The sequence below is a fragment of the Phocoena phocoena genome, chromosome 7 (assembly GCF_963924675.1).
Source record: "Phocoena phocoena chromosome 7, mPhoPho1.1, whole genome shotgun sequence".
Classification (NCBI taxonomy): Eukaryota; Metazoa; Chordata; class Mammalia; order Artiodactyla; family Phocoenidae; genus Phocoena; species Phocoena phocoena.
This window is the reverse complement of record NC_089225.1, coordinates 40611883-40627312: the sequence shown is the minus strand read 5'-3', so window position 1 is coordinate 40627312 and position 15430 is coordinate 40611883. Positions and strand designations below refer to the sequence as shown.

The 15430-nt window shown below is 36.4% G+C and overlaps 1 protein-coding gene across 2 annotated transcripts in view; it reads right to left on the bottom strand.

Moving 5' to 3' along the window:
* Window positions 1-1265: 1265 nt before the first annotated feature.
* Window positions 1266-15430, bottom strand: part of GPD2 (glycerol-3-phosphate dehydrogenase 2) — a 98531-nt gene continuing 84366 nt past the window's right edge. Inside the window, exons 13-17 of one of the 2 annotated variants that reach the window (XM_065880235.1) lie at window positions 8346-8458; window positions 8182-8260; window positions 7889-7987; window positions 4877-4998; window positions 1266-2566 (exon numbers count right to left, since the gene is read on the bottom strand). In XM_065880235.1, coding sequence (XP_065736307.1) covers window positions 2563-2566; window positions 4877-4998; window positions 7889-7987; window positions 8182-8260; window positions 8346-8458 — 417 coding nt within the window. In that variant the 3' untranslated portion in view covers window positions 1266-2562. Of the gene's footprint in view, window positions 2567-3736; window positions 4999-7888; window positions 7988-8181; window positions 8261-8345; window positions 8459-15430 lie in introns of those variants that run through there. The other variant, XM_065880234.1, reaches the window with a different exon arrangement.

The window sequence follows — 15430 nt, the reverse complement described above, 5'->3', positions numbered from 1 at the left end:
CAAAATGCCAAGGTATTTATTGATTTTTGACAAGGCCCCACCGCCTTCTTAGCACAGGACCTGCAGGACTATCTCTGGTGTCATCATGGCTCACATACCTCACGTTGTGTGCACGTATTTCACAAGTGCGGTAGCTAATTAGACACCTAAAATACAAAGTACAAGCACGGAAGGCTCATCAACTCCATCTCCTATAGAGAAATACTCTTGTTATGAGGGTACCAGAACAACTTAAAACTTCTGTGGTCTGTTTCCTTCCCCAGTCAAATGTCATCAGGTGAAATCTGCCACCGATGATAACGCAGTGTTGACCAAGACTGCAAAATGTCGATATGAGTATCCATTTCTCTTTCTCTGATTACCATAAATTCATTACCATAAATTTTAAAACTGGCAGCAATGTATTTTGACAAATTTTATGTTGACAAATTTTAAAGTGCTATAAAATTTGATAAGCTAAATCAATGAACAATGTTTTGAGCTGCTATATATTTTTTTCCGGGCATTGAACAAACAGTTCATTGTTCCAAGTCTGTCTGGGGGCCAGTTCTCTGGGTTATTCTATACAATTTCAAAGAAACTTCAGAAGCTCACACAGGCCTTTGAGCACGCAAAACCAAGAGGCAGCGCTTCTAAACCACAAATGGAGACGATGTTCCATATACATGTGTAAATTAAAACATATAAAATAACATAGGCATTATAAAATTTGTGTTAAAACTGGTAACAGCTTTACTGATTTACTGACAATGGAAATATATAGCATTTTTTCTGTCAGAGCATTTATCAACACTTGGCAACCCTACACTAACTTGACATGTAAGATGATCAAAATGGATTATGTAATCTTTCCCATTCATTTCTATTGATTTTACTTATGATAAAATTCATCAGTGTGCTTGCAAACGCTGAGGCTGAAAGGCTCTGCTTGACAGAAAGAAAAAAAAAGAGAGGAAAAAAAGAATTCAACAGAGTTGAATAGGATGAATGTAATTTTAGAATAGGATTGCACAGATACAGAAGTCGTGCCCTAAAGCCTCCAGCAACAAATTAATACAAATAAACCTGGCAGTCTCATAAAATTGCATTGGTCTATGCAGGGATTCACTTTTGAGATAAAATTACAAAATTGCAAGTGAAAATAATTAATGTGTGAGTGCAATTAAAAATACAGTTTGTGAAGATATTTTCAAACTTTTTAAACTTCAACAGTAATCAAAGTTATTTCTCTGACTGCAAGTAACATCAAAATGCCAGTAAATGGCCCATTTTAATCAGTTTTATTGATTCATGCTTTCAGTTCTTATTCAGTTAAAAACAAGGCACATTAAATACATCCTCTTATTGCTCTATAAATGCATGCAGCTCCTTCTGTATATCAAGAGTAATAAATAATGGTGATAAAACACCAAGACAGTTATAAAAATGACAACCCAGCCTCAAACATAGTATTTAAGAGTCCAATCTAGAACAATAACCCAACACAGTACATAAAAATTGCCATATACGAAAACATGCAGTGTGTATATCGACTCCAGTACTGGGTTTATACTTGATATTCTTTAAAAGCACAGTAGGGCTCTTTTACTCCCTAAAAAGGATTGACATAATGCAAAACAGTGCAAGTTATTAGCATCGTTGACTTCAATATTATTACATTCATATGCCAAAAATCTTTACAAATACATAAAAAAAGGAAATAAGATCAATGATCATTCTTACAGTATGTTTAGTAAAAGAATGAAATTTCTGTTGTACAAAGGAGTAAGCTACATATATTCTGAAAAAGACAAAACAAAGCTAGAAACTAAAGCAAAATAGGGAGCATGCATTTAGTAGTAGAAATCCTAAAGTTACACTCAGTAGAAATTGATTGAAAGCAAGAATGTTGCAGCAGCATGAAGGATATGAGGCAGACAACCTTGGCTTAACAAATAATCCAGCGGTATCACTATTGTTATGACTGTGGGAAGGGTTACTGAAAGGAGCATCCAGCTCTCCACCACAGATGGGGGTTCCTTCACCTGAATCCCCTTAATAAAGCCTCTTTAAATAAATCACTTGATAAAAGACAATCTCTACACACCTCACACCCACCCCAACAGAATCAGCTGATACCATGTTTATACAAAAAGAAAATAATTCTTTTGTGCTTGGAATAGATTTTGAATCACACTCACACCTCCCCCCCACCACCCCATTTCTTCTCTCCTTTTCTGAAATCAGGTAAAGAAGCTGTACAGGTTTAATTAAGAACTTACACAAAAATGCAGGGGTGCTTTATTCACAGTAAAGACTTGGAACCAGCTCGTTTCCAAGATGAGTCTCTGGGATCGGTGAAGGAGCGTATGTTTTAGAATTAGCAGATTTTAAGCAAAAGCAGATGTGCTCAAAAGAAGAAAAGTGCGTTTTTCTTTGTCCTTAAAGGAACTTCACTCATAAAAAAAAGCATGCAGAAACAAGGCCTCTTTTCAAATACAGCTCTGCCCAGGCCAGTCAGGTTATAAGCCTGGTCCCTACTGTAATGGATTCAGCGAGGATACAAGTCATCGTTGTCTTGATTTAACTAGAAAAGAAGAGAGAGAAAGAGAGAGAGCACAAATGTACAGTATTGTGGTACATCACCTCTGATGTTTTAAAGGACAGCTCTTCTATCTATTAAGGGTCACTGGGCTCTAAACAGTGAAGTTATTGTCTTGATAGAAAAACACTAAGTTACAAAGCCATGTGCTTCTATTATAAAAAAGAAAGAAAGAGAGAGAGAGAGAGAGAGAGAGAGAGAGAGGGAGGGAGAGAGGGAGGGAGGGAGGAAGGAAGGAAGAAACCAGTGTAAAAAAAAAATTCACACCTTAAAAGAAAAAACTTCACAGTGATACCTGGGAGGTCACTTTCTCTGTTTTAGGTTTTCCTTTAGGAAGTGGCAAGTCTAAACTTCATTTAAAAGCAAAATGAGTTAAGGTGCTATCTTCACTGTTTATTTCAGAGGTAGGGGTAGGGGCTTAGGTAAGTGAACCTCCAGTGTGTATATTATGGCAGACAGGCTCATACCCCACGTGAATGAGGCATAAAGATATTCTACAATGTTGACATATATAGAAATAATAGCACAAAAGTGTTTATGTACCAGTTTGAAAAATTAAGATCTCGAGTCTGCACAATGAAAACCTGACATTAAATAAAGGGTCACATTTCCTATTTCATACACAACGTGATCTTAAAAAAAAAAAAAAAAGTAGGTAGTTAACTTCACAAGAGGAAGCACAATGAATAAACATTCAGATGACTGGCTAAAATGCCACCAAACTATTATAAAAGCATACCAAATTGGCCTTTTAAATTCAGTATATTACATATTTACTAAATTCTGGGCAGATTGATTTTTTTTAACATTTTTATTGGACTAAAATTGCTTTACAATGGTGTGTTAGTTTCTCCTTTATAACAAAGTGAATCAGCTATACGTATACATATATCCCCATATCTCCTCCCTCTTGCATCTCCCTCCCACCCTCCCTATCCCACCCCTCTAGGTGGTCACAAAGCACCGAGCTGATCTCCCTGTGCTATGTGGCTGCTTCCCACTAGCTAGCTATTTTACATTTGGTAGTGTATAGAGAGTCGTATGGGCAGATTGATTTTTTTGTCTTGTTTTGTCTGTCTGTGACTGTGTATGTGTATGATGGGGGAATGCGTGTGTGTGTGCTGAGTGTGGTTTTCTCTATTTCTTTTTGTTTGATTGAGAACTTTTCTGTTGAGTACAGAAGGAGAAAGGCTTTAAGCAATTAAAATGACCTTGAACACTGCAATTTTGTGGCTTTTTATAAATAATTGTAACTAAAGTTAACTAAAGGCTATTCCTATCCTCTTTTACTATCCGTTTACAAATACTCCCCCAAACGATGCAATAACCTGAGCAAAATAGGTCATGTCTGACAGTATCACATGCTCCAAGATCTAGGATTTGGGGATTGAAAATTGTGCTATAATATGTGGATATATAAACACAGGTTTTTAATCCTTAAATTTATTACTACTGTAAAGATTTGAGAAATTTAGTCCCATGCCAATGTATCCAACTTGCCACTTAAATGCTGGTTTTAAAGTAAGAAAAGCAAGGATCTTCCTGGCAACTGTAATAGTCAAAGAAAAACCAGCAGTGACTGGGGAAAAAAAAAATGAATTGCTGAGATGAAACTATCACTGTAACTCCCAGCAAATGTCAATGCTATCCTTATATCTTGTACCTGTGATTCTGGAAGCTTTCAGAGTTTCTCTGAGATTTGCTCCTATAACCAGATCTAAACTTTTTCTTCCTTCTCCAGTTTTGCCAGTCACGCTCTGGATATAAAGTCTGGATGAGGAAGGCAGACAAGCTGGAGGAAGAAGGGGCTGAGGGGTCTCCAGAAACACTATCATTTTAATAGGTCCCACCCCACTCAATTTCTTTTAAGAACAAATACTATCAACAAGCTTAATGTCCAGAGCTTTGTGCAAATCATGAAATATTTCCAGCTTCTTTTTTCAATTTCTGCCAAAATATTCTGCCTCTAAAACTGACTTAGACTAAATGAATAAACTAACAAAAAGGGAGCATTTCCAGTCTAACAGGTCACAGAATAAATGCAAAACATTAAACCAGTGTGCATTGAAAATGAGAAAAAAAAGATAAAATACACTTTTAAGAAGCTAGATTGAATGGCAAATACAAATAAAGGGTATACATTGACATCCTAAAGCTTTGGAATGTTTCCCAGTGTTAAAACAAGGCAGCTACCCATATCCACTATTTTAGAGCGGTGTAAGTCATCTCTGGTTTGATACATGACTATTTGTTGTTCCTATGTTTGTTGGCTGTGGATTTACTGCTCAGACTCACAGTCCTCCACAACTTCGGTCCACGGGGATGGGAACTCTTCTGTCGAGGTTCTCTTCTGCAGTTTTCATGAGTATAGCAAGCCGGCTTCCAGACACCCTTCCTTTTTGAACAGCACTCATCAGCTTAAAGAGAAAATAGGCAACAGATTCAAAAGGCCAGCCAGCTTCCTCCCTTCTCCATGGTGTTTTAATGGTTACCTTTGCAGCAGGCAGGGGTAATTAAGTGCCCCCATCGAAAACCGCAGCAGGTCCTACAGCTCACTTAAGAAGAGTACAGTTTTCAAACATTTCAAAAAGGGGGAAAGGGGCAGGTATTTTGCCACGGCTGCACAAACTACACCTATCTGGCGAATCAGCCTGCCTTTAAATGCAAATCGAATGCATCACTTATTGCCCCTTCATGTGCTCAGAGCATATATTTTTTGGAGCAACTCAAATATTGAATCTTTAATTCCATTTTTAAATCTGAAAAGGGAATCTCAGGGATTGAACAAAGACAAACCGTGACCTATATTTAACTACTCTTTTTTAGTGTTACTGTACTTGACAACTTCAAGTCCCCCAAATCCAAATTCCTTAAAGACTTTTTAAAGTAATTTACATTTAAGTCCTTGAAAATGGACCCAGAGATCTACCTTAAGAATTAAAAGCACTCCACAGCCCAGATTTTAGCTAATTCATTTTTATCCAGTGGATAAAATCAGAATTAGTCTTGAAATTACATGCAGTCAGCAGGCAAACGCCTTTAATCTGGAAGGCACTGTGCAATTATCAGCACGGGGAATTTTTTTTTTTTCCTATTCAAGTTGATGTGGTTTTTACTATTTTCTTGATCTCACTTCCTCAATCTTTCTTATCTATTTGTTTTTTTAAAGAACGGATTTAGTCATTCATCAGAAATATATATATACCTGTAAATCCTCAAAATAGTTTTAGGGTTATAGTTTTTAGCCTAAAGAAATACATTTCTTAAAAAAGACTCTGAATAAGGGTCAGAGGCATCTGCCAAGGGGCTGGATCAGAATTTCATGACCTTATTAAAAGCTGTTTCACAAGCTATTGCTTATTAGAGATGGACTCCTACATGCAGAAGTGTCATTAGAGCCCAAACCTAAAAATAAAGTCATGTAACCATACAGTATCTATAGAGATCCTTCCATGAGGATTATTAAAAAAAAGTCTATATTCAAAATGGTGTTTAATGGGATAAACATGGGCGCTTAATCTTCAGAGAAGGATATTTTATGAAAAATAAAATAAAACCCTGAAAACATACTTTGCATCTGATGAATGGTGTAACAAAGAATGCTGACATCTACAGATGGAACAATTGATTGTTTATCGTCTTGCCTCTGATTCCATAAAGACTTTCAAAGTTTATCAGCGCTAACAAAACTGAGAGAGCTGGAGTTTTTTTTCTTTATCCATAAACATTGTACGATGTACCAGCCTTTAAAAACTCAAAGTCTTCTTCAAACATTACATGTATCTTGAAACCATATTATGAGAAAAAAATAGTATTTGGGTGTGAATATATCTCATAAGAAATATTGTCAGCGTTTTTAAGTTGAAAATTACACTGTATATTTGTACTTAGTAGAAGCATGAATAGTCTCTTTCATTTAGAATTGGACAAGAAATACTCAATTATTAAAAAGACTCTATAAGAAAGCCTGCAGATGGTTTAAATTATTTTCTACGTGTTTAACTCTACTGCACTCAAGAAAATTACTTAACACCCAAACCACATAGCATATCCATAAAAATATCCATAAAATTAGACTCATTGTTTCTAAGACCCCAGGTCCTTGAACCCTAAATGCTGTTGTTTATTTACAACGTATATGAAATGAAGCATTAACTATTTATCTGAAGAAAAGTTTTCTAAAATCCTGAGACAGACAAAAAAAATTTTCTCACAGAAAGAAAGACAAAAAATGTATGAAATGGTTTTTTATTCCCAAGCATACGTTTTAAACTCAATTTCAAATGTCCACTTAGTTAAACAGTAAGCTAAAGAACTAAACATTCTTTTTTGTAATGCTGGACACAACCTGTGAAAATTTTCTGCATTTAGATTCAACAATGCTCTTATCTGCAGCTCATCTCCAGAGAGACAATTACCATTTCCTTTGCCTTGATCTTGTTTGTTTAACTTGACACAGTGAAGAAAGGGCTGACATTGACCAAAATCCCCAGCATTAATTTATTTCATGTTCAGCATTCATCATTGCCATGGTGCAAGCAAGACCTGGCATTCATTTGAAATACCTGCCCAAGAAGCAGTACAGAAAAAACCTGGCTGCTTGGAAACCAACACATTCTTCATAAGAGCAGAGTCCTATGGACAGTTACAAATAATGTATGGGTTTGTTGAGTTTCTTTCTTTTAAGGAACTTTTAGGAATGATGTGTAGCATCCAGTATGAAGTTAAAGTAACAAAATTTACTTCCTTCCTGGTTATGATTAAACAACTGAGCCTTGAATAAGTGGAAAATTAGAAATAGAAATGCTTGAATTACGTGGTCTTGACCCAGGAATACAGGTTTCCTTTCTCTTGCTTTTCAGGTTCATTCTAATGTAAGAATATAATCATCGCATGTTGGGTTCTCAAGTGAATATGATTCTCAAATGAATACAACTCTGATTTCTTTAAACTTCCTCGATTAAAAATATACTTTCCACATTAGAAGTAAAGAAGGGTCCGGTGGTGGTATCCCACGGCATACTCTTTATAAAGCACACTTCTGATTTAGTCCTTTAAGCCATAATTAACTTAGATTTCATCTAAATTGCCCAGCACAACAGAATGTGTCTTATAAAAAGCAAGAGAACATGCACCACGTAAAGCCTTATCCTTAAGGGCAGACATACCAACCTTTGCTGGCTTCAAGCTTTCTTCTTTCTCAGGATGAGGTGACAACTGTGTGGACTTCAAAATCCATTCCTGAATATAAATTGATGACCAATAGATAAAAAGCAAATACACTTGTTTCCTTTCACCACAACTCACCTGCAAAAATTCATTGAGTTCAACCTGTCCATTTTTATTCAAATCTACTTCATTCAGAATTTCATGTAGTGTATTTTCATCCATTTGGACACTGATACTCTAAGTAAAAGGAAAGCACAAAATAATGAAGTTTCATTAGAAATTATGCGTATCACTTTATCAACGTTACCAGCCTTTCAAAAATTCAGAGAGAAATATTACTTATAGAAAGCACTAGATGAGAAAAAAATTATCTAGCATAATCTTTACATTCTTCTGCTATCAAAGATGTTGAACCAAAAAAAAAATATTACCTCTAATACACGCTGAACATCAACAATGGTAATAAAGCCTTTCTGGTCTGCATCAAACTTATGAAATCTCTTCTTGTACCTGGAACACAACATTGAATAATGGAAAAATATACTTAGATAAGTGAAGACAAAAAAAGAGAGATACAGAAACTTATTAGAAGTACCTGTCAATGTCTGAAGGCAGTAGGCTAATTTCAGAGTGATCTGTTAACTGTTCTGATCGAGATTTATAGCCCATTTCATAATACAGAAACTTTCTGGCTGTTTCAAGTTCTTCCTAAAACACAGAGACACACAAAGTTCAAAGATTTATGGAAAGAATTATTGATTTTTTTCTTCCTTTTTTTTTCCACTTGGTTTTCTAAAATGAAAGCTCATCTTCATTTTTCTGGCCAGGTCAATTTTTTATTTCCTCCAGTTTTACTGAAGTATAATTTTATTCAATAAAATTCACCTATTTTGGGTATGCAGTTCGATGTATATCCCACCACGATCAAGATATAGAACATTTCTATCCCCCTAAAAAGCTTCCTTATTTCCCATTTGCAATTGATTCCTGCCCCTGACCTCTAGCCCCAGGCCACTGATCTGATTTTGTCACCAGAGTTTTGCTTTTTCTTGAATTTCATATGAAAGTGTTTCATATAGTTTGTAGTCTTCTGTGTTTGACTACTTTCATATAGCATGACAATTCTGAGATTCATTCATGTTGCTGCATGTTTTAACATTCTGTTTCTTTTTACTGCTGAATGTTCTTCCACAGTATTGACTAGCAAAATCTATGGGTGATGTGGTGACAAAAGAGCAATTAAAAGTGAAGAAGGCATCCAGGACTTGAACAACGATTATAGTGTGGCATGCGGTACCAGGACAGACATCATGACGTTACCTAATTCTCAAATTTTGTCACTAGGATGCTGGCAGTTGGGTGGAAGTTACAGAGTCAGAAGAAGAAACAAGCTATTCTATTGAATAGTTACTCTTCCTGTTTTCAGTGATCTCGGCCGCAACTGATACTACCTATTGCTGAGAACACTGTCTTCTTAGATTTCATCACACCAGTCTCCGAACTAAGAACTTCCAAAATGACTCTATTGTGCTGTATATTGTTCACAGATATCTCTTTCCTCTCATAAACACACACACACACACACACTTCTCCCCCCATAAGTATACTTCTCAAACCCATTGCTGTGAGTCTGGACATGGAATTTACTTTGGCCAATGGCACATGAATGGATATAATATATGCCACTTTTGAGCAAAAGCTTTATACAAAATTGCAGTTTTGCTTAGCCTCTCTTGCTCCTGTACCATAAGAAGGGCATGAATCAGAGAGATCTGAAGCCAGTCTGAAATATGAAGAAGAGCCACAGCAGCTAACATGCAGCCTTCAGGTAATATGAGTGAAAAGTAAGTGCTTGCTATGGTAGACCAGTGAGCTTCTGAAACTGTTATACAGTATAACATAGACAATGCTTACGAACACAAGTCTTAAATTCCTCAGACTTCCCCTCAAAGGATCTGACTAAATCAATTTGTAGACCCAAATTCAGGCCTGCGGAATAGTGCCAGTGCAAAATGAAACAAGGAAAATAACCCAATAGCACATACTCTTGCAGGAAATGTGTTTATATTTCTTTGTTTATGTCAGTGACAAGTCCCTTTGCTCCTTTTTCTTTGGAAGATAATTTTTTTCCTGAGATTATTCCCTTCCTACTTTCCTTTCTCTTAGGAGACATATATATTTTAAAACATAAATATATATATATATAATATATATATATTAGCTGAGAGAACTTTTTAGCATTTCTAACTTTTCATTTTGCTATGTAAGAACATTAAGAATTTTATTTTATTTTATATGTTTATTACATTATATATTTATTTTATTATATTTAACACAAAATATTTATTTTATTACACATATACATGATATGTAAGGTATACATAAAACTTGCCTTTGAAGTCACCAAGGGCATTCTTCACTGGCAGATTACTCTCTTCACACGGGAAAATCCAATAGTTATAAATAAAACTATTCTTCTATTGCACCAATTTTGCCCAGTCATTTTCTATAAAACTGGTTCAACGTTCATCTCCTTGGAAGTGGCATCTCTGATACTTCCCTCCAAGAACAAGCTCTTCCTCGAGTCATGTCCCTTTATTACCTATGTAATTTATCCATACTCCATATTAAGCAAGGAATCATGGAATTTAAAGCTGAAAGGGTTTTTTTCCCTAGAAGTCACCCAAAGTACCTCCCTAACCCCACAATTCCTTTACAACGTTCCAAAAATAGAAGCATGAGGTCTCCATCTAAAGAAGAGCTCTAGCAATAGGGAGGTAACTCAATTCCACTGAAAGCAGCCCATAAAGGGAAGACTCAAACTGCTAAAAATATTTATGCTGAGATTAAACCAATCTCTGCAATTCTCAGAATTTGTTTGGGATTAGTGCAACTTTCTTACAGTAATTTTTGTTTGTTTGTTTTTAAGTTGGGAGGGGTTGTTTTCAATGAAATTCCATGGAAGGAAAGTGAGAGTTTATTTTTTTTTAATTTTATTGAAGTATAGTTGATTTACAATGTTGCGTTAATTTCTTCTGTACAGCAAAGTGACTCTGTTATACATACATGTATATATATATATATATATATATATTTTTTTTTTTTTTTTTGTAGAGTAGGATCCAAGCTTTATCTTCAAGATACAGTATGTACATATATAAATATGTGGAAATGCAATGTAAGGACATGCAAAATGCTGGGGTAATACACAGTTTGTAATTTCTTATCTTTTTTAATATTTGAATTTTATTTTATTTTTTATACAGCAGGTTCTTATTCGTTATCTATTTTATACATTTTAGTGTATATATGTCAATCCCAATCTCCCAATTCATCCCACCACCATACCACCCCCTTCCCTTACAGTAATGTTTTATAAAGTCTAAGTTTTTTTCCTGTATCACACCACAACAAATATCAAAGGACAGAGCTTTCCTCTTTAAGAATTTTCTTTAAGTCTAGAACTACTCTCCTGCATGAGACATGATTTTAAATCCCATTACCATGCTGAATAATTTCTCCCAAACCACAACTAGTCTGTCATATAATAAAATGATCAGAACACAACATAATACTCCAGCAGAGGTCTGGCAAGTACCTAGAAAGAAGTAACTATCAGCTTCATCAATCTAGAGATATGATTTCTATTAGGCAGCCTAAGACTGTAATTGCAGTTGGGGGCAGCCATGATCCACTGTTACCTGCTGTGCATTCACAGTTAACGAAAATCATATTTCTTTTTTGCATGTGCTACTGTTGAAGTCTTGTCAAATCTATCATGAATGGATGGAGTTGTTTTTCTGCCTAATGTAAGGTTTGCCATTTATGTCTATTATATTATACCTAATGTAATCTCCCCCATTGCTTCAAGTTGTCACCAAACGTTCACTCTCCCTCCAGTTCCTTACAGGTACACCAAAGATGCATGCCATTAGTGTCGTAATCTAGGCACCTGAACCACAGTAGACTAGGTCAAGACCAAAGACAGAATCCTCATGACCTGCTATCAAAGCCCTCTTCTGAGGATAGTGATCATTTGGTTACAAATCCACCAATTTTAGATGATATCACATGCGGCTTCATAAAATGCTTCATGGAATCCGAATACATTATGTCTACAACATTTCCTCGATCTGACAAACTTGTTACTCTTTCTGAAAAGAAAATATGTCTGAAATGATTTCTTACTACCTTCCAGTGATCACTACTTCTTGCTAAATGCTGATAAAACAAACTTAAAATGCCATAACCTGGAAAACTGCCCAAGACCAATACCAAGACCACTAATTTATAGGTTACAAACTATATTTCCCCCCCTTCTCCCTTTTTGGAATGTGGTACTACATTTGCCTACCTTCTGTCTTCTGGTGCTCTTCCTATTTGCCATATTGCCATAATCTTTTAAAGCTCAACAGTAGTTAAATAAATCCCACCTGCAAATTCTCTGAGTACCCTGAAGTATAACATTTCTGGGTTGGCATACAAACTCATTTAGAGCAGCCTCCTATTTGAATGTCTATTTCCTCTTACCAATATTTATTTTGCTCTTCTCACAATGAAAATCATTCTCCTTGACAAAAAAGGAAAAAAAGAAAAACAAATTGGTATTAAACTATGAGTTGAAAGGTTCTCTCCCTTCTCCGGCGGTCAAGGATTTGGTGCTAGTCACCTTGAGCAACGACCTAGGTTAGGCCTTACTTGCATTCTTTTCCATTTTTACCAGTTATTTTTGGTGTTTTTAGTATTTTTGCCAACACTCAGCCAATTCCTGACACTGTTCATACACATCCTTATTAGTCCTGGATACCCTTTCATTGTTGAGTACGTATCTTCCATCTGTTTGATATTTGGTGCTTATTAGCTTGCTTTGTCCATAGTCACTCCATTTTTCACTTGCTTCCCCTTTATTCTCCTTGCTGGATCAATTTTGAAAATCTTCTTTTTGTGAGACACCCACAATCTACTCGAGTGGTCTTCTCTTTAAAGTCTCTCAATGAAATGCATGTTTTGTCTGAGGGGTATAAAGTCTACCTTACCAAATAATACGGCAGCATTTCCCAAAATACATCCTAAAGCAATCCTAGTTTCCCTTTCTACCAGCCCTTCCAACAAGTGAGAGTTGGGTCTGTCTCCAAATAAATTGCCTTTTGGAAACTGACAATGCACATAAGCATTTTAAAGGCACCAAATTATCTGCATTAAAGAAAATGGTTTCATTTGTTTAACTCAGAATTTCCCAAACTCTTTTGACCATGTAGTCATCTTTTCACTGATGTTATATATTGATATTTATTTATAATTATGTATTAATTTATATAATTGTGTAAAACACAACCTGACAATGACACATTCTCTAAATGTCTTCACCAACTCCTCTGTCAGTCCCCAAGTCCCCTAGACAACACCTTCCACCCTAACCATTTCTTCCAAGTTGGCTGCCTTTGGTCTTGAGTAACAGTTCTCTAAATCCTTCTATAAATTTTGGGAAATATACACACATTTCCGAGGTATATATGTGTTGTAACCACTCAATTAAATTTGAAGATCCCTGAAACTATGAGCTATTTACCATTCCCCTAAAATATCTGGTATAATGCTCACTATACAAGTCACTCATTAAGTACTGACTGGTAAAAACAACCACAATTCATCTGCAGAGAGTTATTTATCACCTTGTTCCTCTTTCACTTTTGCAGGTTAAGTAATCCCAATGCTTTTAACCTTTTCTCAGAAGTCCAGCTTTCTAACCTTTAATTCTTTTTTCCCTCTCCTTTGTTCTCTCTAGACTGTCCACAGTTCTCATTAATACTCCTATGTCTCAGATACTGAGTAATAACTTTAGGTCTTTTATTTCTGTTATTTTGTTTGTTAAGGGGGATAGGAGAATATTTCTGAGTACATAAATCTGCTCATAAAATCTAAACTGAAGTTAAATCTAGTTTCCTCGGGAGGGCTGAACACAAGCAGTTTACAGAATTTTCTTCCTCCTTCTTACCTCCTACAGCCTGAATTCCTGGCACAAAGTACCTGCCTGCATATTCAGATCATTTCAACCATAATTTTTACAGGAACACATTATCACCAGTCCTTCTATATGGTAAAAATGATTGGTAGTGGCACAAGAGTAAGTTTCATTCTTGTGTTGCCTCAGTATATAGCTTTATTTATTCATTTATTTCATTTTTTTTTGAATTTTATTTTATTTATACAGCAGGTTCTTATTCGTTACCTACTTTATACATATTAGTGTATATATATCAATCCCAGTCTCCCAATTCATCCCACCACCACCACTCCCCAGTATATAGCTTTAATTGGCCAAACCAAAACTCAAAACAGGAAGAGCTATAAACCAGTCCGGCCAATGCAGAGGCAACAGGGTGGGGTGGGAAAAGGGTATGTTCTGGGATCAGAAAACCTGGTTTCAATCCCAGTTCCACAACCTACTAGTTGTATGAACTCTCACGGGGACTTTCTCCCTAAGCCTGTTTCCTCAACTATAAAATGAGGGTAAAGTTTATGCCTGTCAGTGTTGTGATAGGATTAAGGAACTCTTTTCAAACAGTGATTTCTACCATCAGTACACTACATACATGGCATTAAAATTACTGGAGGAGAAAATTTTAAATGTAGGGCCATGGTTTCACCCCTGAAGACTCTTGATAGTCAAGCCTTAAAATCTGCCTTTTTCCCTACCATTCCCAGGTGACAAATATGTAACCATCTTCAGGAATCTCCACCACATTGAAAACGCTTTAAGGACAAGACCTATGCCCGGTCCTTCCTTACACCTTCAGCATGTGACATACATGCTCAGTAATGTTCATTCACTCATTCAATACACATTATTTAGGGCCTTTTATATGCCAGGCACTGAGGGTACAGAAACAAAACAGATCACATCCCTTCCTTTGGGACGCTTACTTCCGGGCGGTGAGGCCGACAGTAAATAAACTAAATGCATGGTATGTCAAATGAGAATTGATGCTAAAGAGAAAAATAAAGGAAGGAGTAGAAGATGCCATTCGGATTGGGGGCTACTCTTTTATTCAGTCCAGTGAAGAGAGACCTCCTTGGAGTGGAGACAAGGAGGAAGTGAGGGAGTAGGCCATGAGGACATCTAGGGAAGAGCATTCCAGGGAGAGGGATCAGTAGGGCTTGAATAAAGAAAAGCAACTCAACCTGTGGGTTGGAGAGAGTGAATAAATGGGAAGAAAAATGCGGGGGATCAGAAAGGTGGTGGCCAGATTACAGCAGGCTCCTGTTATAATAATCCATGTAAGAGATGCTGATAGCCTGAATCAGGGTGACAGCAGTTAAGAGAGCGTTGAACTCAAGCCATTATTTGAAGACAAGTATGATACGGTTTGCTGATGGGCTTAGATCAAGTATGAAAATAAGATTTAGGCCCAAGCAACCGAAGAGTGGAATAGGTATTTACGACATGGAGAGGTCAGTAATGGCAGTAGTTTGAGGAAGGCAGGAGGAGATCTGAGAGAGATGGTGCTGTGGACTGAGTTGTATCCTCCTAAATTCATATGTTGACAGCCTAACCTCCAATGTGATGGGATTCGGAGATGGGGCTTTGGGGAGGTAACTAGCTTTAGATAAACCTCATTGGGATTAGCACCCTCAGCAAGAGCTCTCTCTGGCTCTCTGTGTCCCCCAGAAGGCATCTGT